Genomic DNA, 26921 nt, shown 5'->3' with positions numbered 1-26921 from the left:
CATTGTGCCTTTGTATGGCATAGTAGATGATTATTCTGTTTCTGTGTGAGAGTCTTGAATACAGCCATCAGATGGCATAATATGGCTTAAGTTTTGACCTTATCTGCATAGATATCAGGTGAGAAAATCATGCAAAATGGCACCATTCTGCACAAATCATCCAATTACCAAGCAATCACCACTTTGCCATGTCATCCTCCCTCCCTCCCTCTTCCCACTTTGGGTGCACAGTTAAGCACTTCTCACCTTCCCAGTTCACATTCAGGGTGGTGCACCTGACTACAGTTCAACTCTGAATGATGCACAACTAGCTCGACATGACTGTATAGGTACTGTTTTTGTCTTCTGTTGATTATTCAATGGGCCTGACATGTTTCTGCAGTTGTTTTGTCCTATCTACCTTCAACCCTTCCTGACAGGTAAATGTATTTTTCCACTAGTTATAGTGGAACTGAAAGTACATTTTCTCCAGTAACTATAGGGCTGCCTTTCTCATCACAGCCAGTGATAGGAACCATGTGCATCGTCTCTTGATTACTTTTTCCCATGCTTCCTGTTCCCTTTCACAAAATCTGATCCCATCCCATGGCTTGTATAAAAATAATACTGTATTATTTAAGAAGTAGATACATGGAGTAAAGGAATATATTTAGTCATTCGATATGTAGATAAAATATGGTGCTGGTGAGCAGGGGATATCAACGGCGGTGATTGGGAGGCATGGACAAAAAAGGGGATCATTGCACTGCCAAGCAGGAAAAATCGGGTGCCAGGATAGGGAGCAGGTGTATGGTGGCTACCATGTTGATTGGCAGGTAGCAGCAGGGGCTTCTGTGATCATGCAACCATGAATTTGGGCACATCTATCCCAAAGATGTGCTTTCCATTGTCATCACCTGCCATCCGCATCCCTTGCTCCATCACTTGCTCCCACCCTTCTGCACCTCTCCAATACACTTTCTCTCACTCCATCCCTTGGCTGCCATTTTTCATGACTATGCTTCATGCTAAAGGCCTCCTCACCCCTCATGCCATTGCTGTTACCTCCCTGGTTGCCACCACCATCGTTGTCTCATGTATGGTGAGAAGAAGTGGAAAAAGAAGTGGCACAGCCACTCAATCACTCTGTGGTTTCATGGACCAGAGCAATTGAGTGAGTGGAATGAATACTGGGGATGCCTCCTTTGCTCCATTCCTGCACCCTGGAGGCCTGAGAATCATCAGAATGTAATGATATTGTATTATACAGTATAGTTATATACTTTCCTATATATTAAACAAATTCCAGCCTTGATTAATATGCATTTTACGGTTGAAAAACCGCATTTTGTTTCATTTGCTAGCATATACTCATTGTACACTGTTCTATACACCATAGAAAAGAATATGATGGGCTGCATATGCAAGATTATGTAGTATACTATCCAAACAAAGTGTCTGATCCACAGTGATCTTCTCACAGAAACATTGTTACTCACTTCATTGCTTAGAAGAACTGTTAGAAATTCACCCTCAGTGCACTTTCATCTGACCAAAATAAAATTGTATCATGGCTTCAGGGCAGGTACATTTTCAGATATATACTACTCAGAATAGATGAAATTTATGGTTTTATTGACTCTGTATTCTCATTTGAATGTGTACTATGGGATGAGGATGCAGAGTACTTGCATTTGACACTATAATTCATATTTATCTACAAATCAGGGAGAATGTATGGATAACTAAGCTCTACATGATATATAAATGCCAATAGACACTATATATTTGATTTTAGAGGGATGGAAGAGCTTCATGACTGTACAATTGTGATCTATTGCTTGCTACAGTCAATTTAGGGGTTGTCTGGCAAATTCTGGAAATCCACTCAAAATGTTCTTTTTTCACTAGTTCATACATGCATTAAATATAGTCATGATAGAGTCATTAGTGCACATTTTATACCTAAAAAAAAACATCATATCCATCTACTATCCCCAGAATTGAATCCACTATCGGACTGGGAATACTATTGATGTAGTTCCTGATGATCGGAGACAAAAACAGAGCATGATAAAAAGGGAAAGTCAAGGCACATCTATCAGGCAGCCAATGGGAGTCAAGGCAGCATATGATGGGTATACAATGGCTGAAAGTAAGTCCAGAATATATTTCACTGAGAATATGTCAAATGTAAATAGAATTTGACAGGGCCTTATAAATTGTATTTTGACAGCTCTAGTAGTTACTGGAGAAATTGTACTTTCAGTTCCCTTGTAGTTACTGGGATAAATTGTATTAAATGGACAATACAGCCTCATACCTTGCTGTTTTGTCAACATTTTCTTCACTACTCATTAATACAACCTCTTTATGTGGCCTACTACTCCTAATTAAATACTCGAACCATGCCAATTCCAATTCCCATTCATGTCAAACTGCATTGTCATGTTCATGACAAGTTCTGAGGATGGAAGACCACTACTTATGTCTTTTCCTGACTCTTGGTTTCATCCTGACAGGCTAGAAGGGCCACAGATATTGTATATAAGCTTGAAAAACTTTCTATTCCTTCACCAGTTCCCCAGCATGTCTAACTCTTCTGAGCAGTGCACTCTTGATGTAAACAGAAAACTCAAGCCTGCCAAAAGCATCAATTTCTTCTTTGACAAGGATGATACCATACCAATAACTGGACCAGATGCTGCTTTGAGCAAGACAAAGAGTACATTGTTATTTGCTATCCCTTTGTGATCAGATGCTCATATTTGGTACCAGCTCAGACCCGCTGGGCTAATACTGGCAGTCAGATGAAAGAGTTCTTAGATGCTGAGAAGCGTGATAAAGAAGGAGAGCTAGCTCTGCCAACAAGACCTTGACACCATCACAACAAGAAGAGAAAAGGAAAAAAGAAGTGCTCTGGCAAGTACTTTTCATGCAGATTATGCATTGTGCTGATAGTATATTTCACCAGGAAAAACAGCCAGCATGAATGATACATTGGATGACAGTGACTTTTCTGCTAGCAGTGACTCAGAGACTGCAACCGATGTTGAGATATCAGAGCCTGACATCACAAATAAGGAGGTGTGTACTGTTTTATCTTCCTGTATTATCATCACTCATAGTATGTCAACAGCTTGCTGATGTTCTTGTCTCAAAGGCAATTCCATGGAAGTGTGTTACTGTGGAAGAAGTTGAGAATGATGAGGACACTGCACCTACCTCTCAAGTGAAGAAGGCTCACTGTAACATTGTTGACGAGGACTCTGGCAATGATGGTGATGCTTCACCATTGAGTAAATCTTCAGCTACAACTGGGAACACTCAGAAAACCTGTAAGGGAAGTGAAGTTCACAGGAAAAATTGAGTGTATGTTGACTGCTATTCCAGGTTGGGAAACAAAATCCCATCTATTATTTCTATGAGGAAGTTTCTTTTTCTTTTTTTTCTTGAATCCTGTTGGTATGTGATGTACTGTAATCCTACATGCTAGCATATGGTGGGATATTGCTACTTATCTATATCTCGTCCATTTTTCTGTTCTACATTCCTATGCATGTTAACAAACAAGCTTCTCTGAGCTCAGTGTGAACCACATCATGATCACCTTCCCATTTGCCTTGGCATCAGGGTGGTAAGGCAGAAGATCTATCACCTTCTCTTCTTCACTATGCACTTGCTGGTTCCATCTCTTTGTACACTTTAGTCTTCCATATCTTCTTTGCCTACTTCAACATAAGGAAAGGTCCCAAATGTTGCCTCAAAGTGGCATGTGTCATTGAGGTACTGGATCAAGTGGGGGATGTTCTCTTGGCATGCTAAAATGTGCTTGATTGTCATTGCTGATCCTTGGACACCTATAGATCTCTGTAGCACTTCTCGTTCATTCTGGTATGCTGGGCATCATATGAGGTAGTGGTGGACAGATTCATTCAGGTAGGAGCATTTTGGGCATGCAGGGGATTCAACTTGTTGGATGTTGAAGAGATGATGGTTGAGCCCAATGTGTCCAGTCTATAATTGCATCATTATGCTCGTAATTTTGCATGGTATGAAAGTGGCCAGCTTCCTATACTGGCATGCAGCTTGCTGAGCAGTTGCTGAGTCAATATGTTGGAACCTGGAGTAGTGGGGCAACTTTTTCCAGGCCCTGTCAGCATGATGTTTCTGCTTCACGTAGAACACTTGGAGTAGCAATGATTTGTTGTAGGGGATTGGTTTGCATAGTGGCACAGGGAGTTTCTGCAGCTCACTGACACTGCCTTGGGCTGCTGTCTTCGCTTCTTCATCCATCGCTTCATTGCCTTCTATGCCTTGATGTCCAGGTACCCATCGAATCTTGATGGAGATGCTAGGATGCTGCTTTAATACTATGTCAATACGCTTGTGGAATAGATCAAAGATGTGATGGGAAGGTGCTGGTCATGAGAGAGTTGTTGCCTGTATAGCAGATGTGTTGTCAATGCTGAATGTTGCACTTCACATGTTTGTCATGCTTCAGAGTGGTTCCATGCATAAGACCAGTGCCAGCCCCTCACTGTCATACCCCTTGTGCTTCTGAGCTGATCCTACTCTCAGTCTCAGTGTCTTCACCCTTCTTCCATCATGAAATACCACTGCTGCTGCTCCTATACCACCATCTATACCTGACCTGTCTCCATATCCCTTTACCTCGCTGTTGTCTACCCTCTCCATTGCCATTGCCTCCTCCATTGATTCCGCTATCTCAATCTTGATTTTTGACCTCCAATATGGTGGGAACTGCACTGCTTTGATCATCTCTGTCCTGTCCGGTTGGATATCAAAGTCTCTTGTCAGTTCATAGAGTGAGGATTGATGTCTTCTAATGTATCTGTTTGCTGCTTGGTGTATGGGTCTGTATAGTGGGTGTCCTGAGAGTAGGCATGCCATGCATGCAAGTGCTCAGTGGTGATATACCTCCACTTGTCCTTGCATGGGGAGAAGGTTAGCATGTATATCCAGGACATCCACAGCTGTTGTGCACATGCCTCCTGTTATTAGAATGGCTGCCTTTCTCTGTATGGAGGACAGACAATTCACAGTGCAGATGCTACTTTTCCCATCTTTCCTCTTCTTTTTCATCCTTCTCTGTGGGTTTAGAAACATGTCAGCAGCATATAGAATTCGTGGTATAGCAATGGAGATATAGGTTAACTGCATGCCTTCCCTGGTGACTCCTGAGCTCATGTGTGCAAGTCGTCAGAATTGGATTATCTAGTTGTCAGCCTTCTTTATGGCAGCTGTGCCTTGCTCCTTCCACCACAGTCCTGAATCAATGTAGACTCTGAGGAACTTTGCAACTGGTTCTGGTGCTATGAGGTGCTGGCCAATCTGGATTGGTGATCCTATATCTGGTTCTCGGTGCATGGTGCTGTTCCCTTGTTGGGAAGTTATCTCCCATGTTTTTGATGTAAAGTCAACAAGCTGGAACTTTGCTATCCTGTACTTGCAGTTGTGTTCCTTCACCCATTTGAGGATGCCCCCTTCTCTCTCCATTATGTCTTTGATCTTCTGGTGTGTCTCTATGAATGTTTTCCCTTGTACCAAGATGGCCTTATCATCAATGAATAGGCATCCTTCTTCATCCTCCTTGAGCCGGTTTACCACACTTGAGTTGTAGATGACATAGAGAATCTGTGAGAGGGGGTCACCCTGATCTAAGCCATTAGCTATATCGAAGATGATAGATTTGAAATTGTCAAAGGTAAGGATAGTTTTGCACCCTTTGAGTCTCCTCAGTAGCCATTCCATATATGGAGTGGGAATGCCTAGTGCTAGTATTTTATGTATGAGCATGTCAACATCTACACTTGGGAATGCCCCTTTGATGTCAAGGAATAGAACTGTTATGACTTCTCCTTTGTGCCATGCATCTTTAATAGTCGAGACCAGGAGGCGAATGGAATCTGTTGTGCAACACCCCGGGCATCCCCCAAAGTGCCTGTCTGGGAGTAGTTCTATGAGTTCATACCAAGCAACGAGGTCCTGGTTCATAGTTGCATGCAGGCCTCTGCCCCAACCGTCAGACAGAATAATGGGTCGATGGGCATTGGGGTCCTCATAGTCTGGCTTCCCTGGTTTTCACAGAATAATCATGTTTGTTGCACTGAATGTTTCAGGGTATTCCTTAAGGGTAAATGTTGCCCTATATACAGGTCCTATATGTGGGGCAAGAAGGTCAGCACATTGGGAGAGCACACAGTTTGGTACTGTGCCCAGTGATACACTGTCTACGTGTTCACACCTAGATTTTGTGATTTTATAACAATACTATTGCATGTCTATCCAATACTAGTTAAACAACAAGGGCTATAGTTGAGGCTTCGAACTAATAGTCGAGTTAGCATGCTACTAGTCGAGTTAGAACTTAGGGACAACACCAATAGTGGGTTAGACCTACCAGCTGACTGGACTAGTGCCTCTGAACTAGTGAGACTCAGTAAAATATGGCCACTAGTAATGAGTGCAGCTGCTAGCACCCAAACAAGAAGCAAGAACCCACACAGACCTCGACCATTCAGTCACTAGTGGACCGATCTGGGCATGAATGCCTAAGTCAAGATAGCTAATCACGTGAGCACTTCAGATGAGACTTAGAAATGAATAAGTAAAGACATAACCCTTAGCCCAGATCCAGCTAGTGCGATACAGATCTAATACGATCAGTACTAGTATAGCTGGGCTGTGTTCTGATCATGATCAAGCAGTTGCTACAGGCACAGTTGCCCAACTATTCATTTAGCTGCATCACTAGTGGAGCATGGTTGGGCAAAGGGTATGGAAAAGACCAATAAGCAGAGTCCCTAGACCTGTTATCCAACAGAAAGACCAGCCTAGGCTGACTATGGCATGACTATTCACTATTATTTGTGACTAGCCAAGATATTCTTACCAATATTACTCCTATGGATCTATTTATAGTTACCCTGTACCTTTCTCTGTAGTATATAAGTAGTAGAAGGGGCAGCCTAGCAAGCTAGGCAAGCCATCCCCATGATTGTGACCTACTAGTCAGTATTCTAGTGCCCCAATGAAAGGCTTTTGTGCTTAACCTCAATGAAGTGTCTACTAGTTGCTTAGTCACCTATAGTATTGAACAAATTGAAGTGTCTTAAAGTTGCTATTCCATCTTGGAGTGACTCAGAGTGTTTTGAAGTTAGTTAAAGTATTTGTTCTTAGGCCAAGAGTGCTACTAGTTGAGCCTAGGGCACTGCTAGTCAAGTGTAGACTGCTTGTGAGACCCAGTATTTGGCCCAGAGTGCCACTAGTTTCAAAGTATCAGAGTTAGACTGAGCACAGTTGCTCAACCCAAGTCACTATTCATCCAATTGTGTCTTAAAACCCTGCTAGTGCAAGTAATACATCTTGTGTAGCTCACTAGTACCAAATATATGTCTTTAAACAACCTTTCCCTGATTTGTTGAAGTCTGCAGAGTGCTTCTATCATACTTGAAACACCCAAACTCAATAATATTGGTGATTTGTGTAGAGTAGTAGAGGGTTTTGGTGTTGTGGTGTTCATATCCATTCACTAGCCTTTTGTCACTCGCCATTACCGAGCACATCACCAGAATAAAATTAGCATACTTGAACCAAGTCCTTAGTAAGTCTGTAGTATATAGATTGATAAGAAATGATACAAAACACGTGCTCCCAAGGTTTGAAAGTAACAGCACCCATATGGCTTTACTGCATATAGATGAAGTGATTAGCAAGAATGCCACTGATCTCCGGATTTTTGAGCTGCTGTGTTGCTGCAGCAAAGTACATTGAAGCAAGTGTACTGAAGTAGATGTGTGTGGCATTCTCTTGGTGGAATAACAGCCTTAGTAAAGACAGAGAAAAGGTCATGACATTAGAGCTAATTCCATGGAATTGCTATCTGGAACTGTGGAATTGTGGCTGTGCTAGGCAATCAGACTGGATTCTAAATCCGTGAGATCAACCATCAGGTGCCTGGCAGATTTAATGAAAGGTGCCTGACAGAATTAATGAAAGAAGACTGGCAGAATTAATGAAAGGGGCACATAATTGATGTGGGGAACAAGTGGAGAAGGATAATTGGCGGCATTGAGCAATATTGCCAGGATTGAAATAGTAGGTTGGTGTGGTGGCTGGGGAATTAGCTATCTGGTAAAATCTGCAAATTCTGAGCATACAGAGCCTAGAGGCTCATCAACAAGTCACCCACTCTGGACCTGGCATTTGCCCTACCAAAGCGGAGGTACTGCCGTTGAGAGTATGCTCTGCATGTGCATGAGCATGCATATAGTAGCCTTTGGATGGCAAGTCTGTGAGGACTGCTGTCGAAGAGGGTGGTGAAGGATGGGCAGCGAGAGTGCCAGAACCAAGAGTCAGTGTTGCAATAGTCATCAAGGCTGTGGGAACAATGTCAGGAGTGGAGAGGTGGGCAACAGGATGTGGAGCTTCCAAGTCCTTGATGACATTGGCAAGGTCAGTGATCACAGCCATAATGCTCTCAAGAGCATCTTCGGGGGTGTTGCCCTTTGTAAGATATCCTATACAGATGAGAAAGAGTTCAATTTTCTGAAAATCTTTCATGAATACTGGTAAGAGATGGAGAAATCAAACATACCTCCAACTTCTTGTGGTGTACATATGCCATATCCTCTGGGGTCTTATGGAAATCCATCAGAGCCAAGAAGGTATGGGGGAAATGATTCTCCCAGTGCTGAAGAATCTGGGAGCGCTCAATCTCAAGAGCAACTCCCCCAGCCTGCTGTTGTGACTGCAGCCTATTTACGCATGTAATTTTGCAATCTAAAGTGTTTTACATGCATACTGAGATATAGTGAGTGAGCGGACTAAAACTATGCATCGACACTAATGCTACGCAGTGCAATGATATGGAATATAACTTATGGCATAAGAAGCAACGGGATTTTAAACAGGACTTAGTCACAGCACTGTACCTGACAGGCATGCATGATGAGAAGGCCAAACCCTATACCCAATGCCTTAGGCTCTAACTTACAAGTACGCTCGTGGGAGCTAGATAAAACCTTGAAGATTGCAGTGACACTGAGAGTACTTAGCATGCTCGCTAACTGTGATGTGTCATACCTGAAAATCCGGGGAAATCCTTAAGTGAGATGACAGATATCACTGGCATGAACTTGGGCAATGGGCTTCGGCCAAAGTCCACAAGCCCATGTCCCATTGTTCTGAGTCCCATTGTTAGAAGACTCACTTGTTGCCGTGTCTACGAGAAGCCTCTGTGAATCCAAGAAAGAAGTCTTGAACGACATATGCCAGGACTGATAGTTCCGTGTGCCTAGACCTGTCAGTTGCTAGAGAACAAGCCTGTGGGTGTCAGGAGAGCACCTCTTGGCATGCATTTAGTGAGCTCACTATAGAAATGAGACTAAAACTGGGAAGTCTGACTCGGATGCTCAGTAAGGCAGTGGTGGCAACGTGCTACGCATGTAGGAGTCTGGGTACTGCGCGACATTTGTAATTCTAATTCCCCTGTAGTATAAGTAGGCTGGTTACAGTAGGTAGAAGCCAAGTTTCGAGCCCCCGAGTTCCTGTGCACACGTTGAAGGCAGTACCATAACAAAGGATCAGTTTGTGACTTTGAGCTTTGCATAGAGTTAGCGAGCTCACTCAGAGAAATACGAGATACCCTTGAGAAAAGACTTTTTGTGCACTTAGTTCTGAGCAAATAGGAATCAGTGAAGCTATTCTGTTCCATTGAGTGTTGATAAGTCCATTTGGAGTATGTTCTGAAGAGGAAAAGCATGATCTGATCTGATCTGATCTGTCTGTCCTGCATCAGTTCTGTTTCGAGTTTCCGTTTTCTGAATCTGTTTCCAAGCACTTCTGAAGTGTTCTTGAGTCGAGATCATCTGTTGAAGTTAGTTGGAGAACCCCTACATACAGTTGTGTAGTGAGCAGGCTAAGTCAGTGCTTGCCTGTGGTGTTCTTTTAGTGAGCTCACTAAAGTTTCGGCATGTATTGCCTCTGTTTCTGTCAGGATCAGTGTCCCTTGTGTATTTTAACTCAAATCTGCCTTGAAGGTTGCATCACGCCAGTGAACGACCTTCCTGTAAAAGTTCCTAGACTTAGGGATTCATTAGAGAAAGCTTAGCTTTGTTAAGAGCACTGAGAATAAGAGAAACTCTTCGAGATATTGAAGTATAGTCGGATCGCATTAGAAATAATTGCTCCCCCTAGAACTTATGAGGGTGATTGTAGTTTGTGTAGTTGTGTGAGTGTGTGTGTGGGTTTTTGAGGTTTGCCTTTTAGCCCGCTCACTATTCCACAGGTGCCCACAGCCAGCCTCTTCACTGCCTCACAGTAAAGAAAGATGGGACAAATGGACCCAAAGAGTCTATTTTGGCTTCGGTGAGACTGAACACTGGTAAAATTTCAGAAGAACGATTCTGACAATAGCAACCAGTCTCACAGGCACTAATGATTTCAGTCATAGGATCTGTGAGCACATCAGAGGTAGGGGAAGTGATTGTTAGCCAGTAGTTGGCATAAATAGCTGAAAAAGATAATCGCACCTTTCTGAGGGAGAGGCTATTAGGAGCAGGGTCAAAGGAATCAGTTCTGATGAACAGGTGTCCCACCAGGGTTCTCCATTTATATCTATCTGTAAAATAAGGTTCAGTTCATGCAAAGCAGCTCAAGAGAATCCATACCTGCTGGGTATAAAGGGAGGATCATCACTGTGGGACATATGCCAGTGACAAGCCTTCCAAAATTCTTCATCATGGCTTCCCCCCAGGCTTCCACCAATGCCCAACCAGATACCTCTGCTGACAATGCTCCACCTCCACATCATGAGATGAGCACACCTGGTGTGGTGAACGATGGATGGGATCTTCATATGGAATGGGTAGGTCGTCAACTCAGTTCCAGTTATCTTGGGAACGTTCACCTTTGCTGACTGGTCCTTCCAGATGTTTGACTCCTTCACATGATCCCAGATGCAGCTGATGAACAACTTGGTGCCCAACATGCTCCAGGCCCAGTGCTACTGCAATGATGGAACTCTTCATCGGTTCTGGGCTTTTGTATATTGCTAGTTCAAGGATATATATCCTGTTTGTAATTGGACAGAGTGGACTACAGAGGAGGACTTGAGACTCACAGGGATGGAGCACTGTGTTGTAAGCACACTCAATCCAACTATGCTCAGATACTTGCTGATGATATGCTTGTCTGGCAGGCAATTCACTTCTATATGTTGGTGGAAGGAATGCACAGCCAGGGATTGATCAGGACGGGATGCGACTGATTCATAGAGTAAAACCTAGTCAGTTATATTGTGTCATGTCAGTAAAAGAGCTTGTCTGAGAATTCTGAGCCTCACTATATGGTTATGTTTGGCAAGCTTCATAAGTCAGATGTCAGTCCAGATAGAAAAGTTGAACATAAGTCCCAATGCACTTCGACTCAGTCTAGTCTTTGTCGACATTGATGGTTTCGCTGACTTTCTCAGACCTAGTCAGGTATACTGCTTTCGTGATGGGAGCAGATTCAGGAGGAGTGCCACAGAACACAGTAGGTAAGAAAAATCAGACAACGGTCCAGGTCGAAATGTCAGACTATCCATTGAACAGTACTGCCTGACATTGTTCTGCTTAACTCTTGTCATCCTCTTCAATATTTAAGCAAGGTTGTCTGGTTGTCTCAATGAGTGTTATTCGGTAGAGGAAGAATTCATGAAGGAGCTGCTGATATCACACTTGGTAAGAAAAGTCAGATGAACACCGTACTGATCTTGTAGCTTTCTAGTTTAGATTAGCTGAGTATGGATCACCAGTTAGACTGAGGGTATGTAGGGCTGGTCTCAAACAGCTGATTGCTTGCCGATAAAGCTCAGCTAATTCATCTTGGCATCTAGGACATTTAACTTAAGCCATACTCTCCAGTCCTGGGGAAGTGGGCATGGGCAATTAACAAGGCTGGTAAGAAAAAAAGGGGGAGTCAGACTGTTGCAGTGCTGACGAGTTAGGCAGGTATCATCTTCTCTGCAGCATTCATGGTGTCCCCTGAAACTCTCCACGAGACCTTGCCTGATGCTAGGACTCTACAGAATTGAGCCAAAAGCCATGCATACTACTCCAGGTAAGCTGCGTGAACCTTTCCTGTGTTTTTTTTTCTTCATTTTCAAGTGGTACACCGCAGGAACTGGGAATGAATTCTAGTGAGCCTTGCAGAGAAGTATCAAGGAACCAAAAAACTGTATGTTAATCTAAAAGCTCTGTAAAGTTCACTCTTATGGACTGGATACTAGGGGGCAACCACCCAAAGAGAGGACGAATGAACAAAAACATGCCCATGCACATAACAGTGCCCAGAGCTACCAAAAGTAAGTAAAAGCTTGCAGAGACCATTGGAAGCTAGCATCTGGCTCAGAAATCGCGAAGTCATCCTTGAGTGGTGTTGTGTAGTGAGGCTAGCCAAGTTGTCAGCTGACTCCAACAACAAGTCTACCATGCCTCAGCCTCTTCACAAGAAACATCTGAAAGACCCTCCTGCTTGCCAGCAGGAATCCATGACTGTCCATCCTAGATCAGGAAATCTTCCATTCTGGTTGCATCACAGTAGCACCCTGGAGGGATGGTTGGTGACACTCCTCAACAGGCAAATTCTGGCAGAGAGAAACACTGGCATGTGGGATCTAAACAATGTCCAATCATATGATTGTCCCAAGGCACAATATGTTGAATGCGTCTACCAGGAGTTTTGTTTCTTGTTCAGTTGGGACAGGACATACAACAACAATGAAGACAGTGTCTTCAAGCCTCGTGTGGATGAGATGGAGGTGCTGAGCACACACACAATGCACTGTGCAGAGACTATTCTGAATATCGATGGTTACGGTGTGAATTACCAGAAGGCTGATAGTTTAGTGGCTGAGGTGACTACGGTAGGAGGCTGGATCACTGAACTCGAGATTGAAGTGATGAATGACCCCAAGGAGTTAATCAAGCTTCACTGCACGTGTCAACTGATGTATCAAATGTAGTAGAGATTCATTTTATCGAAGCCAATTATTTTAGTTGCCATATTTCAAATCTACCAAATCTATCGCAAATTTACCTACACAGGATTTCAACAGTCCTTAAATTGGTTCTGCAGAGATATCATAACCTGATCTTGACTGAATCGGAAGGACAAAATAACATGCATGATAATTTTTTTTTAGACAGTACAAGCAATATGACTAAATACTACTTCTGAGACAGTGCTAAGACCTTAACCATTCTCAGAGTGAGGGCCTTGTTGAACTGAGTGATAGCTGCCTGCTCACCCAGACCCCAAGTGAACAATGAGCTGGAGATCTTCAAAGTCAATGGCAAAACATTGGAACTAGCAAGGAAACATCAGTTATGTGTTTGGACTACAGAATTACAGAACTCACACCCCACAAATAACTCCCACAGCAAGGCTCTTGGTGATGGCATAGTAGGGGTAAGGCTCGTGAGGAGGCAGATTGTTGATGGCACCACAGATCTGACAGTTAAAAGTGGGGGGGCGGACAGATCCCAGACTCACATCAGTGCTAGCTACCAACAGCTCTGAGGGAACAGTGGTATGAGCTCCTGGGGGGAGAACTAAGCCTTCTGTCATGAAAAAAGTTAGTCAAGAATGACAACGAGGAAAATTGAGCAGTACCAAGTTCTTGAGCCCCCCCATCAGCAACAGGAACCAGGGTGGTGGCATTGCAGGATCCTAAATCAAGGGTTACGAGTGCAGGATCAGAATTGAGGAGGAAAGCTTACCTGATGCCATTGACAGCACTGCAGGATCTAAAATCTGAGATCAATTTGATAGCTGCATAACATTTGCACATGGTGCTTACCAACGAGTTGCTCGAGTTGCTTGAGGCAGAGACTAACAAGGGCTTTGAGTTTCTCAAGGGATGCTGAATCAATGCTTGTGATGGTGGCCATTTTTTGATGGTTTTGGAGTGCTAGCTGGGATTAAATACTGCCTGGAAGCAACTGTACAGTTGCTTGAAAAAATGCGAGAAATCATGGCTCTGTCCGATCATCAAAATTTTATGCTATGGTACCAATATAGGTTACCCATGTCAAAGTATATTTTGTGGGTATCAAAGGTCGGTGATTTCCTTGTCACAAAAATCAGATCTGGATGCTGATCAGGAAAACAGATGGTTTTGTCAGATGCTGAGAAAAAAGTGACCAAGCCATTTTATGAACAGTTCAAGCAATTCCAGGCAGCAGGGAATTTCATTGACTTCTGGCCAAAGGTACATGAGGAATGTTTCAAAGTATTTCCCCCACCTGCTGGTCTATCAAGTGAGGAGCAAGCAAAAGCTCTGGCGCAGAAAGAAAATGTACATCAAATGCCACTTTTAAACAGTGTTCTCCCAACTCGTTCTGAACAATGACAATTAATTTGTGTTGTATCAGTCCATGGTGTGGTTCTTTTACAACAAGCAGCAGACTCTCAGGTGGACTAACACAGTCATTACTTAATCTCATCGAGTCACCATCGCTTCCACTTCCAAGGGCAGGAAACATGGACTGACACCGTTGATATGCCTGGTATCAGGCTACCCGTAGATTTTGCGATTTTACATCAGTTTATGCAATCTACAAGCAGTACAGAGAGCTACAGTGGAGGCTTTGTGCTGGTAGCTAAATTCTACATAAAGAATGAGAGCATGGCAGTACAGAACGGACTTAGAAACGACATCTCGAAGAGTCAATTCTACCAGCCATCAACACGCCAAGCTAAGCCCTACCTAAACAAGACTATTACAGTCAAATCTTGGGGACTCGTCTGTATGGAATATAAAAACCAAGAAGTTGAAGAATGGAATGAACTAGATGCCTTGTCGCCTTGACGAGTAGAAAGAACCTGTCAAGAAAAATTGCTAAGTCGAGAAACAGATCAGCTTTCGAGATCAACTCAGGCTAGGAAAGGAATAACCTTGGAAGAATGAATAGCCACATTGGGTACCGAGATGACCGACCTTGATCGCGCAGTGATCAACAGAATATAATCTCGGACCTGCAGCTGATCGCAATCGGTGGTTACATCCTCGAGATCCTGTGCAGACCACAGTATTCAATACATACCGCATGCGGCAAGCCTTGCAGATGGAAGAAGGAGCACCCATGGACCAGTAGGGCACTCCTCGGCAACAGAATAACCCGGTGCAGTTGCGTCAAACTGAATAGAAACTATGGAATGGCACGATACTTGTAGGATAGTGACTCACCGTTTGTATTAATTCCAAAGCTCGTACCATAATTACTGTAGATATGGGCTCCTATACCTAGAACACGAATCGTATAAATTAGCAGCGACTAGATGCATAATGGCAGGAAAGCATTCCCCCACATATGTGCTAGTAGCCTGTATAGCTACCTAATCAATCACTGGTTTTATTGCATATCCTCGACTGAAGTGAATTAAATTACCAAAGTCAACCCATAAGGGTGACTACAGTAATCTAGAAGAGTTAAGTAGGAAGTAGAGCCGTCCCCATGTTTGCGCCTTGCTAGTTAATTGAACTGCTCCATGGACAAAGGCCTCGTGCTCTCTCTCTCCGAGATTAGCGATCTAGACGTGCTGAGTCGACTTTAAGTCAAAAGACCTCATCTAGTTGAAGTAAAATAAGCCCTAGAACACTTTAAGTTTGAACAATCGTCGAGTTCAAGGAACTCCAGAGTCTGTGTACTCTTTGCAAGTCTTGTACTTGAAGTCAGAACCTGAGCGTTCTTTGTAGAGTGATTTTGCACTCTTTGTAGACCTCGGAGTCTTTGGTTGTTTGATTATTTGAAATGTCCGCTAGAAGCTCTTCTAGACGACGTCAAAATGAGTATAACTTGCTCGACTATACCTTGCAAAACAAGTTCATAAAACCCCGCTATCGCAGACTAGTGTACTTTGTGTAAAACACATCGAAAGAAGAATTGAAGTTGTTTTCAGACAAAACCCCACTAGATTATCTAAATCTAAGTACATCACGAGTGCTTCTATCGTACTCACCCTTGAACTTATATACATTGGTGATAGTGTGTGTGTGTGTGTGATTTAGTATCTAGATTGACGATCTAGATGCTTGTTTCATTTGTGTGCTGCCCGTTACCAAGCACATCAACAGTCTCTAGGGAGTGAGGAGGTAAACAACTGAGGAATCAAAAGAGGGCAGTGAACAATTTCATGGCGACATCTGTGGTTTTGGTCAGGTCAGGCTGAGAATGTTAATTAATGAACATACTGGTGTTCAGGAACTCTCAAGAGCAACATTGATCTGCTAGTAAACAACCATTGAGCAAGCGCATGTCAAAGACAAAATAGAATGAACCTAGGTGAAGGATGAGAGGTAGGGAGAAAGAAAGCAGGGGAGGATACATGATGAGTAGATAAAGGACTAGAAATAGCATCAGAAATGTACTGTCATGACTGTAATAAACACTCACAACCCATTGTACAATGAACAATCACAATTCCATTTACAACCACACACTCCATTTACAACCACAACCCATTTACAACCACAGCCCGTTTACAACCACATTTCTGTCTTACTGGAGACAACGAGTCGCTCGATTCCAGGCAGAAGAGGAGGGCTGGAAGAAATTTCTAGATATGTCAAAAAATGAAAATTTGCATGGATGGGGAGGGAATGATGTAGTGCTGTGACAGATAAGTAGCACTTGGGATGCCTGAAACTGACATGAATGGGTACCCTTTCCCAAGGATAGTCTGAGGGTGATATGTTTCTGGAGGGTATTTCAGGAATAATGAAAAACAAATGAGAGAGATCCTGTCGAGAGGGTACCAGAGGTAGGATATGAAGTGTGGTACAAAGAGGAAAGAACCAGGCACCAAAAATCTGGTATGTCCCTCCATATGTCAGCAAGAAGTGAAATAAGTGGCACCATCAAGGAACAGGAGGGAGGAACAAATGAAAGAGACCCTGTCAAGAGGGTACCAGGGCATAGGATATGAAGCATGGTATGAAGAGCAAGCCAGGAAAGAACTGGGTACTGGAAAGCTGGTATGTCCCTCCACATGTCAGCGAAAAGCAAAATAAGTGGCACTGTCAAGGAATGGGAGGGAGGTACTTTTGAGAGGTGAAGGATGCAGGCACTGATAGACTGATTTTTGATGATCAGGATTTGCACAGGGGATTAACCTGGTGGGACGGGATGCCAGGAACACAACATACCAGAATTATGAGGTTATAGCTTGTGAGGAGGGGGCATGGTGGGCGTGAGGGTGACAATGACAAGAGAGGCAGGGTTTGAAAGAAAGCAGGGCCAAAAATTCTGCCAGTGAATAATAAGGTCACATGACACTGGCAAAGCAGCTGGTGTGGTGGACCGAAAAGGTTTTGTGGCTGTTTACAAACAGAATCATGATTGTGTACAATCACATCCCACAACCTTGTTTACAATACCTTTTGTGCAACGCATTGGGTTTGTAAACAATATTGGCTGTAGGGACTCACTGGTCAGATGCCATGGCTGGGTAAGGGTACTATCATTTTCTTGCCATATTCGCACTGAATAACCAAGGACAGCCGGATTGAAAAATGCTCTACCCGACTTTGTTTTGAGTCAATACATTATCAACGATCATGCTGGAAGCCTGGAATTTGGTCTCATCCATACTCTATGAGCACATCCGCCCATTCCCTCTACTACACATATTTTATATACTAATATTGTCTGCTGTAGCACTTCCAATCCTCTTCATTACTCCTCTCCGACCACCCTTAATTAAATCCATGGCATTGGTGAAGTCTGGTCTAAAGTATTGCTCCATGTTTACACAGCACTCATTTCTGAACATTGATGGCCAGTCACTGCCAAGACAGAACCCACTGGTACAGCCAGGGAATGTTGTTTGCCTTAATGTATGGGATGAGTCCATACCCAATACACGTTCCCTGAAGCCCTTGGCATCGTGTAGAGAGATACATGGCCATATATGTACCTATCAGCATCGTTCCGGGAGTAGTATAAGCCTCTGATTCTCTATCTGCGATGTGAGGGAAAGGTTGAGGGTGGGCATGATGCCTAAGCCATCCAGAGCCGAGTTTACAGCATAGGGTACCTTCACGGTGGGAGCCTATAGTGTCATATCTGCCGCTGTTGCTTGTGTGCCATTGGGGAGAGGAGAAATGAGCATTATGATGTAGGCCCTTGTTCTTGCTTGTTCATGTTGTCGTCCCTGGTAGATTTACCTTTGTGCAAAAAATTCATTTGGGTCCTGTTCTAGAAAATACAATTACCTGGCATAACCTAACCGTGGAATTCAGAGAGAGGTAAAGGGTTTAATATTAATGAATGTGACTTAGCTTCACGGGGCCTAACTAAACTGTGCTTCTATTACTGAATGACTATCCAGATAGGAGTGACAAGAATAGGACTCGGTTTTGCCACCGTATGAGCTGGCCCTCACCCGCTAGTTCACTAGCCGAGTAAGTATAATTGCACCCATGTGGGTCAGATTGCTAGCTACTCACACAAGAAGGAGAGACACAATAGTCGTTCCGAGTTCTTCAGCGATCATGGAGAAATCCCTAACTGAGGCTAGCGAGCCTTATCCTCGAAATTTCTGAATTGAGGTCAAACCGAGAACCAGAAGGTATGCTGAGTAGGTGACCACTACATGAGATCTAGAGGCATCTAAGCCGAACTCACGTAGAACCCGGGACCGAGAAGCCCAATCCAAACTACACAAGCCGTTATCTGACAGGATACTAAAAAAAAAACGGGAAATAAGAATAATTTCAATACGGTGACCACGAATACCCGCAATTTCGGAATGCCCCATCTCCGCACTATCCGCCGATTGTTGAAGAAACAACTTTGAAAGTTCTTTTCATTTGTTTTTGAGTGTTCGTGATATTATCGTGTTTACAATACAAAGCAGGGAATGACCGTCATATCCACAGTAATCGAACTCGGGGAATTGCTAAGATGATGGTGAGTACTATGCTGTGTTGCTAGCTCACTAATTTTTGCTTCGAGACGACAGATTTTCATCTGCAGAGCAAGGTAACGATGGTAGCTTTATTTCAGCATCCACTCGTTGGCAGCAGTAGAGTCCGTTTCATCTTCGGGAGCAGTGGTGACAGACTCGACGCGGAGAAGAACGGATGTACAGACCGAGTCGACCACTTCCACTTCATCTGCCAAATCCATGGCACGCGGAGAGTAGGGAGAATCTGCTGATGGAGGAACCGGTGAGGCTGCTCAATGAACGACTGCAGCCGGGCCGATGGAATGTCCCGGAGGACGAACTACCGCCGAATGTAAAGAAGGACGGTCTACGTAGAAAGCGTTGTGCGTCTACAGAGATTCAATACTAGGCACTGTACCGGAGATATCACCATCATAACGGTGCCTCATACCTTATTCATGAGACGAACAACATCACTTTAACTATCGGTTATCCTCATGTTTACGACGTATATCATGGGTGTCAAAAATTCAAACAATTCTGATGAAACGTCAATTCAATGCGAGAAACAGAAGAAGGACCACACCTGCTCAACAAACTTATTCGGTGTTTCCAAGTGACCTACCCTTTACCAAAACATTCAGAGGATAATCGTACACGGGCTATGTGAACTGTGTCAGCGCATGCTGGGTCTATCAAAAGAGAAAAACAAAACCCAATAGTACCGGATTATTTGAGAGCTCCACTCTGATTCTCGTCAGCACACCGTCGGCCAAGTTTCGGAGCACCTCCAAAGCCTTCATATTTGCCACCACTCATCCGGCCTTCGTCACGCCGAGTATAACCGCATCCGTGTTTGGATTCATGAATACCGACGCAAGACAGAGAAACGCAAGTGCCGTTCCAAGCTCTTCAGCGGTTTTATAACTTTGCGAGAGTATGCTTGAAAAATTGGAATTGAAGTCGAACTGAAAAACGGACGGTATGCTGTTGTTGTACTATTGATATATGAGTAGGCGACGGCGGCATGCGAGGAAGACATACTTTTCAGACCGCTAGCTTCTGATGGGCGTCTTGCTTATTAAGTGTACTGCGGCGAGTATGAGTAACGGATACGTGGTCACTGCTGCTCCGTAAAGAACGAACCTATCCGCAAAGTCCACAGAATGATCAATAAGACGAGTTAAGGAGATGGGATAGTACTTACGGTATGTCTCCTCAAATATCACGTGTACTTTACTCAGATGCTGCCCAATAAAAAGCCCGGCCTCACGAAGTTGAAGGACCGAACGATTTCTTCTATCGGAACTGGAGAGCGGGTTTACAGGCAAATACTGTGGTCGAAATGCTTGTTATTATAGTCGTGACGATAGGTGCAAATCACGCATCAGAAGCCGAGCAAGAAAGTCTTCGATGACACTTGGATCTGATTGAAGTCACAACGAGCGAGCATCCTACCTTGGCCGGAACGGTAGCACCTCCGTACGTCGATCCTACAACAAAAGTTGGCATGACGTCCCAAAGTAAGAGAAGCGGCACTGAGGATAGCATGTGCTTTGACACAAATTCTGGTGTCGCGGTGGTTCGCAATAATACTACCAAGTCAACAGCAGTCAGCTTTGTTTTGATATATAACAGTGAAAAGCATACATGTCGTCATGGTAGGGTGAAAAGGCTTTATTTATGTTGGTCAAGGTCAGCTGTCGCAGCCAAATTACACAGTAAGCATCCTTCTGCAAAGTAGAGGTGTATTATCACGCCGTTCCGAAGTGAAACGGGTAGGGAGATCTCTAAAGCAAGATAGGTTCGTGACCAGGCTAGAATGGAGGAAAGTCCGTGTCGTAGGTAACCTTTGGCAGTGTTGTATAGCCTCCGGGGACACGCCCGATACTACGAGCACCCAAGGACGAAGCCGAGGACACCGGGGCCGTGTTGATGTCCTGTGTATCCAGAGGCGAGTGCGAACCAGGTGATAGCAATAGCTGCAATAAGGACAAAATCAAGATACTAATTATAGAAGCATAAGTATTTATGGAATATTACATTTCCCTTTCGACTTCAGAGTGGCTAGTAGTCCACCAAGAGGGTATAGTCATTTGGGCAGCTGCGAGAAATGTTTGTGGTCAGACTTGTAATCCATCTAGAAAGTGAGGGGTGTGCCTACGATGCCGAGGTTCCCTTACTCAGAAGAGTCAGTGGGGGAAAACTCATGGACGATATTGATCTCGAAAATGCAGTAATCGTAGTGCTGACTGTTCGCTCTTCCTTTGGCGTGCTAGATCGGAGGAGAAGGCCGTGGGAATCCAAGCTGCTTAGTCACCGGTGTACTCGGCCCGTAGTTTACCTTAGACTCGAACGTCCATGAATAACATGCTCTAGAACTTGCCTGACAACCCATTCATCTAAACTATCATCTTCTTCTCTGTGCTTGATATCCTTATTCTCTCTAGGTGAGAATTCTCCAACTATATAGCGCTGGTTACTGAGATTACAGACATCTAACAGTTCCATGCGCTCACAAGGTTACCGGACCCATCATATGGGCAGATGCATTCGGACTCGACATCTTCTGCAATGGTTTCCCATATTCCACCGATGATTCCGGTCTCGAACAGCGCACACGGTGTGCTTACCAAATCGCGTCTCGATGACTCGCACGTCCTTGTTTATCCCCGAAAAGCGAGATGCCATTCACCGGGTTGTCTACAACCGAGATCAATTTCGTCCCATGGCGGCACAAGAGTAGGTATTGACCGTATCCAAAGGGATCTGGTCGGCCCCTTGACGATCTAGGATTTCGAGCGTGTGCACAGGTGCTGCCCGTGGTCACTGAAAGGCGCGATATTCACTGGGCTGAAGCTTAACACGGATTCAGAATCAGAGACAAGCGTAGCAGTGGTGGTTGTATGGGTAAGCGCCTATTGATATGATGAACGAACGACGACTGACTGGGACAGGTCACGAAGAGTTACACTGCTGCGCATGGATGACAATGGGACGTCGCACGAGATTTGTTCCATCGATGTATATCTTCTCCCTGTCAACCTCACTGGTGATTTCATGGCATTCAGCGACGATGTCTGGCATATGCTGATTCACAACTGGAAGGTTAATCCTGCTGGACTCGAACGTCCAAGAGTACGACTTTCTTGATGATGCTTTCTTTCCCTGTCATGGTATCCCTCTCTTCCGCCAGGTGAGACTCTCTGCTCTGTACAGTGGTTGTTACTGAGATTACAGGTGTGTAAACAGTTCCACGTACTCAGATGATTATACGACATATGGACAAACGCTTTCAGACTCGACATCCTTTCCAATGGTTTCCCGTATTCCCTCAATAACACCGATCTCACCGGCATACACGTCACGCCTGCCGACTCGGCTACTTCTCTGATGCGAGCGAGACGAGCTTCGCTGAATCGCCTGCATCTCGGATCAAATTCGTCCCGAGGAGCCAATACAAGTGGATACTGGCCGTATCACAGAAGTCGCGGTATTTACTGGGGCAAGGAGATCCAGAGTCTGAAGCGAGTATCACCGTGGCGTTGGATGGGTAAGCGCCCATTCGTCTGATGAATAACAGCTAACTTATGTATGTCACAGAAAATCGCATTCCTACACGAGGCCCCGCCAAATTCATTCGCCAACCACGAACACACACGCTGGGCAGATTCCCGCCTCCCCGGGAATCGTCTTTTTTGTTCGCATCTTCTTCAATTCTTTATGGATTCCTTATGGTTGCGAGATTCAGGTGGCACAAGGGTGTATGTATTGTGCTGCAGCATCTCAACGGGCGTCGTCAAGCTTATCACCGTGGGCCGGTTCTTTTCTGTTTCCGCCACTATGTTACAAGAACATGACTTGGGCCGGCACAAGAGCCTCCCATATACCGACACTAACGCTCGCTCCTGTGGGTCCCCCACTATCCATATAATATCTCACCGAAGATCGAAGACATTTCCAGGATGCTCGTTTACAACTGGAAGCCCGGCGAGAACTCCCGCCTTGATAACGTAGGTGACATCTAGGTAAGCGTCCTCTAGCTGTTCTAACCACCCTTATTCATCTCTTCCACTCACAGAACGACCACTCCATCCAAGTTATATTCACTGCGGAAACCATCCTCGTCATCCTCGCGAGCTCCATCAACTTCTACACTATCCCTCCCGTCCTCACCGGGAAAGCACACACCTCCCTTGTTACTTCTTCGGATGGGTCGACGGCGCCAACGCCACACTGACCTCCATCTCAATCTGAGCTGAGAGCGACAATCCCTGGGCATCAATGCATCAGAGCTGAACTCGCTCGAACTCTACTTATTCTCTCTCTTTCTCCTGCTAACCTTCGCCAGCAAAATATCTCCCGATGCGGTTCGCTTCCATCCACAGACGTCATACTCAGGAACCGTGGAACCGCAGTATGGATCCGGCCCCATGATCGTGCGATGGTCTCCCACTGGAAAGAACACGATGGCTGCGAGACGCTCATGGCGGACGTATTCTCCAGACTGCTAAACCCCGCTGCGCAAATCGTGTTCGTGAGTTATACACCCACACCCTCAATAACTGGACCGCATTGGAAAATGATGGGGAGCTTGGGAGGATTGCTCTTGGGTCGGCGTTTTGGAAGACTATGATTGTTCAGTCGTAATCGGAATATATAATCTTCGTGGCATCACGTCTACTACTACGGTTTGAGTTCATTCAAAGGATCACGACATTGACTATAAGGTGGTTTTGAATCCATTTACCGTGCATCAAACAAATGGAAGTCAGGCCTTGGTTCCTGCCTTCCTGCCTTCTGCGAAGGCGATTACGCTTTCACTATAAGGCGCGGGGTTGTTTGGTGGGTCCCTGGAGAACTTTAAAACGAACAGGTGCAAATACACCGGATCGATTGCCGGACTCTTTTGCAGGTTTGCTCAGTTCACATTGGAATCACTCCTAAGTAAAGTATTAATGCGTGTATACCTTTGTCCCCGTCCCGTTTCCTCCCTCTGGTGTCCTTCTATTTTGTGCCACTCTATCGGATAGCACTCGTTTGGGCCAGTCATCTACGAGTCTCTAGGAGTATCGGCTGCATCGGCCCGTAATCCTGGTGGACTCGAACATACCTGAATGCGACCTACCTGATGATACCATCGCCCTTCCCTGTTCCAGATGATCTTCTGCCCCCCACCCCAGGTAAGCCTCTCCTCACAGTGCTGTGCTGATTACTGAGATACCAGGCATTTATACAGTGAGTCCATTCGCTCACGAGGGTAACCCATTGCCTGGACCATGCAACCTGTCATTTATATGCAATGATACATGCGTATGTGTCTGCTTTGTTCAAGTATTGTTCTAATCTCCGTTTCTAGCCTGATGTCATCTTGGATGGCCACTAGCCTCATCAACCTCAACCTTGATGTGCTCTGTGCGAGCACTCAACGACAATATTCGATCTTACCTGTTTTCCGTGTTCTACTGCTCAGCATAGCGTTCCAAAATCCGATCGCGCACCACTAGTAAGGAGGCCCCTCTACTAAATTCTTATTACCACAAATCCACTTTCGAGTAAGAATCAAGAATCCTCCTTGGAACATCAACAACAATAAATATCACCTTCCTCGTCCTCTGTAACCAGGGTCTGATATCATTGTCACCTTGTTTTACATAGCCTCTGGCCGATCTCCAAGTTATTTAGTGCCTCGATTCCCATCTTCTTCCTAGCTCGCTCATCTTCCGCTCATCATTCCCATTAATGTCCAAGACAGACATATCTAGTCTCTAGAAATGCAGTCTCTCCTTCTTGTACGGATGCTGGTGGCACTGTTTATAGCGTCGAGCGCTGCACAAGACTTCACACCATCGATTTATTGGAAAGTGGGTATCGCTTCTCTGGTCGACAATAGCAAATGCTAATACAAGAACTAGAACCCTAACATCACGTCGTCTAAGGACGACCGCATTAGCATTGCAAGCGCTGCTCTAGAACAAGCGGTTAGCATGCTCCGGCCCAATGGGCAATTCAACGGTGGGTTTTACTCAAATTCCAGCATTGCGCTTTCATTTTAAGTATCCTCAGACACCACATACGAAACGGCTGGCAGGCTTTACGCACAAATGGCCGAACTTGATAGACTGACAAACCAAACCAAGTACAAGCAAACGTTGAAACAGTGTTTCGCACTCGCAGAGTCAGTCAGGTCTGAATTTTTGAATCAGTTGTCAGTATGCTCTTACTATACCTTCTCGATCGCTGCTGACCGACCTTGATACAGTGTTAGTTCTGTTTCCTGCGAGCAGTTTCCGAATAACTGACGGTGTCATTCTCAACAATAGATAGAATATGGGCTGTGAGTCATATCTTCTGCTGACGGTGTGTTTGTTCCTCATGTTCCGTAGGAATTATGGATACGCTGCGGCTCGGGCTTACGCCATTTATCAAGACCAAGACTTCCTCGATCTGGCCGTGATATCATGGACTTCTGCGAGGCGATTCACATTATCTCAGGAGCAAATTGCTTCGGGCACCACATATGTTAAGGAATTCAATCTCTCAACCTCGTGTCAAGGCGGTGAGTGTCACAAATTACTACAACTGATCTGTATACTGATTCTGGTTCACAGCGACGATGGCGGGTGGCACTTATTACGTGAATCACTTTTTACATCCACATCTCGTTAATTAATCAACACGCCAGATTACTGGTCCCACTGACCCAATCATCTCCAATATGGCTACTGGGTTCGTGTACTTTTTTAATTTTTTGAATTCTTGGCTAACTCTGTACGACCAGATTTTTTCTTGTGTGAGCACTGTAATCTCCTCTGATATGGGGTATACACTTAGCTGACTATGACAAAGCGTTTCAGCTCTATTGGCAGAAGTAACATCTAACCAGACGTATCTTGATGCTGCCGTCGAGTCAGCAAATTCGTACAGTCGCATCTTCTCACTCCGTCCGGCGATGTAAAGCAATATATATTGTCGGCATTTAAATAGCTCTTGCACGACATCTCCAAGGGTAGACGCTCCCAGTACCGGGATCTTCGTTGAAGGATTGGTCACTCTAGCGTATATCACGCGTAACGTGTCAACTGAAGCCTTGTATGTGCTAACAAACTCTGGTTGTCAACATACCGAATTGTTACTTCTGCTAGATTACGCAGGACTATTTTTGCCGTTGCAACTGGTACAATTATGGCAAGGATTGGACGGAATCATTTCTAGTACGTCTTTTTGTCCGTAACTTATGTCCAAGAGCTCATCGTTCTTGTTTCGCGGTAAAGCTACGACACTGGAGGGCATTACATCGTATGGGCCTTGACGGCGTTATATGAGCGCAATAAAACGCCTCAGATCTTCGCGAGTACATCAAGGAATACCATTGGCGTGCAGGTGAGCCCTCATAAAATCTACTTCTCTGGTTTACAACAAGTTTATTTTACTTTGGCGCAGTATAATGCCGTCATTGAGCAGGCCACCTCAGGGCGGGCCAAACATATACGGATCACCCTGGACAGGACCGCCAAGCAACGTCATTCTCCAGTGATGACCAGACTGTAGCAATAAGCTCGCTGCTCAGCGCAAATACAGCTTGTAAAAATGAACGGAGTCGTCGAAATCGAGTGATCACCCAACTCAATTGAGTACCAGACTCCAAGTGAAGAAATTTCCCGTTGCAACAAAGAACTCGACTGCGAGTTGAGAGTGATAGTCGGCCCAGTGTTGTGGCGTGGACTGGCCAGTTGTTGTGCACTTATAATTTGTGGGCATCCTTACTCCTGCCGCTAGAAAGCATCGTCGAAAAGGCGACGACCATTTTGCTGTGGACAACTCTTCCCCACGAATGCTTACACCATTCATGGCTACATCAATTCCTGTTTCTTCGGAGATATCAGCGGAGCATCATATGAACCAGGCGAAACATGCTAGATGTCCTGGGGTTACGAATACAGGAGAGTCCCCTTCATCCTCAGTTGCAGTGGAGACAGACACGG

At 44.7% G+C, this 26921-nt stretch overlaps 5 protein-coding genes across 5 annotated transcripts; all 5 read left to right on the top strand.

Annotated features, from left to right (window-relative positions):
• Positions 1 to 2568: 2568 nt before the first annotated feature.
• Positions 2569 to 3349, top strand: EV420DRAFT_1487803 (uncharacterized protein; the record flags this gene model as incomplete). The annotated part of the gene is made up of 4 exons (XM_060470565.1): positions 2569 to 2704; positions 2758 to 2817; positions 2954 to 3066; positions 3119 to 3349. The coding sequence occupies 4 exons, from the start codon at positions 2569 to 2571 to the stop codon at positions 3347 to 3349; spliced, it is 540 nt and encodes a 179-aa protein (XP_060322108.1).
• A 7395-nt stretch (positions 3350 to 10744) lies between these two features.
• On the top strand, positions 10745 to 13009 carry EV420DRAFT_1487802 (uncharacterized protein; the record flags this gene model as incomplete). Its single annotated transcript, XM_060470564.1, has 12 exons — positions 10745 to 10870; positions 10962 to 11035; positions 11095 to 11144; positions 11204 to 11290; positions 11477 to 11542; positions 11650 to 11726; positions 11773 to 11811; positions 11897 to 11945; positions 12064 to 12105; positions 12166 to 12184; positions 12240 to 12349; positions 12432 to 13009. The coding sequence occupies 12 exons, from the start codon at positions 10745 to 10747 to the stop codon at positions 13007 to 13009; spliced, it is 1317 nt and encodes a 438-aa protein (XP_060322107.1).
• Positions 13010 to 21932: 8923 nt separating this feature from the next.
• Positions 21933 to 22835, top strand: EV420DRAFT_266020 (uncharacterized protein). Its single transcript, XM_060481465.1, has 3 exons — positions 21933 to 22132; positions 22236 to 22489; positions 22540 to 22835. Exons 1-3 carry the CDS (start codon positions 22089 to 22091, stop codon positions 22794 to 22796), a joined length of 555 nt encoding a protein of 184 aa, XP_060322106.1. The 5' UTR covers positions 21933 to 22088; the 3' UTR covers positions 22797 to 22835.
• A 66-nt stretch (positions 22836 to 22901) lies between these two features.
• Positions 22902 to 23176, top strand: EV420DRAFT_1652864 (uncharacterized protein; the record flags this gene model as incomplete). The annotated part of the gene is made up of 2 exons (XM_060478692.1): positions 22902 to 22949; positions 23018 to 23176. The coding sequence occupies 2 exons, from the start codon at positions 22902 to 22904 to the stop codon at positions 23174 to 23176; spliced, it is 207 nt and encodes a 68-aa protein (XP_060322105.1).
• Positions 23177 to 24349: 1173 nt separating this feature from the next.
• On the top strand, positions 24350 to 25609 carry EV420DRAFT_1317587 (uncharacterized protein; the record flags this gene model as incomplete). Its single annotated transcript, XM_060468701.1, has 5 exons — positions 24350 to 24800; positions 24852 to 24951; positions 25003 to 25144; positions 25323 to 25495; positions 25548 to 25609. Exons 1-5 carry the CDS (start codon positions 24711 to 24713, stop codon positions 25607 to 25609), a joined length of 567 nt encoding a protein of 188 aa, XP_060322104.1. The 5' UTR covers positions 24350 to 24710.
• Between the last annotated feature and the right edge of the window lie 1312 nt (positions 25610 to 26921).

This window comes from Desarmillaria tabescens (assembly GCF_030435595.1).
Source record: "Desarmillaria tabescens strain CCBAS 213 chromosome Unknown EV420scaffold_138, whole genome shotgun sequence".
In the NCBI taxonomy this organism is placed as follows: Eukaryota; Fungi; Basidiomycota; class Agaricomycetes; order Agaricales; family Physalacriaceae; genus Desarmillaria; species Desarmillaria tabescens.
This window is presented reverse-complemented; position numbering and strand designations above follow the sequence as displayed.

Coding starts and splice junctions, on each gene's coding strand:
- EV420DRAFT_266020 (XM_060481465.1), top strand. CDS start 22,089: ATGATGCTTTCTTTCCCTGTCATGGTATCCCTCTCTTCCGCCAG. Junction 22,133..22,235: donor GTATCCCTCTCTTCCGCCAG/GTGAGACTCTCT, acceptor AAACGCTTTCAG/ACTCGACATCCTTTCCAATG. Junction 22,490..22,539: donor ATCACCGTGGCGTTGGATGG/GTAAGCGCCCAT, acceptor TGTATGTCACAG/AAAATCGCATTCCTACACGA.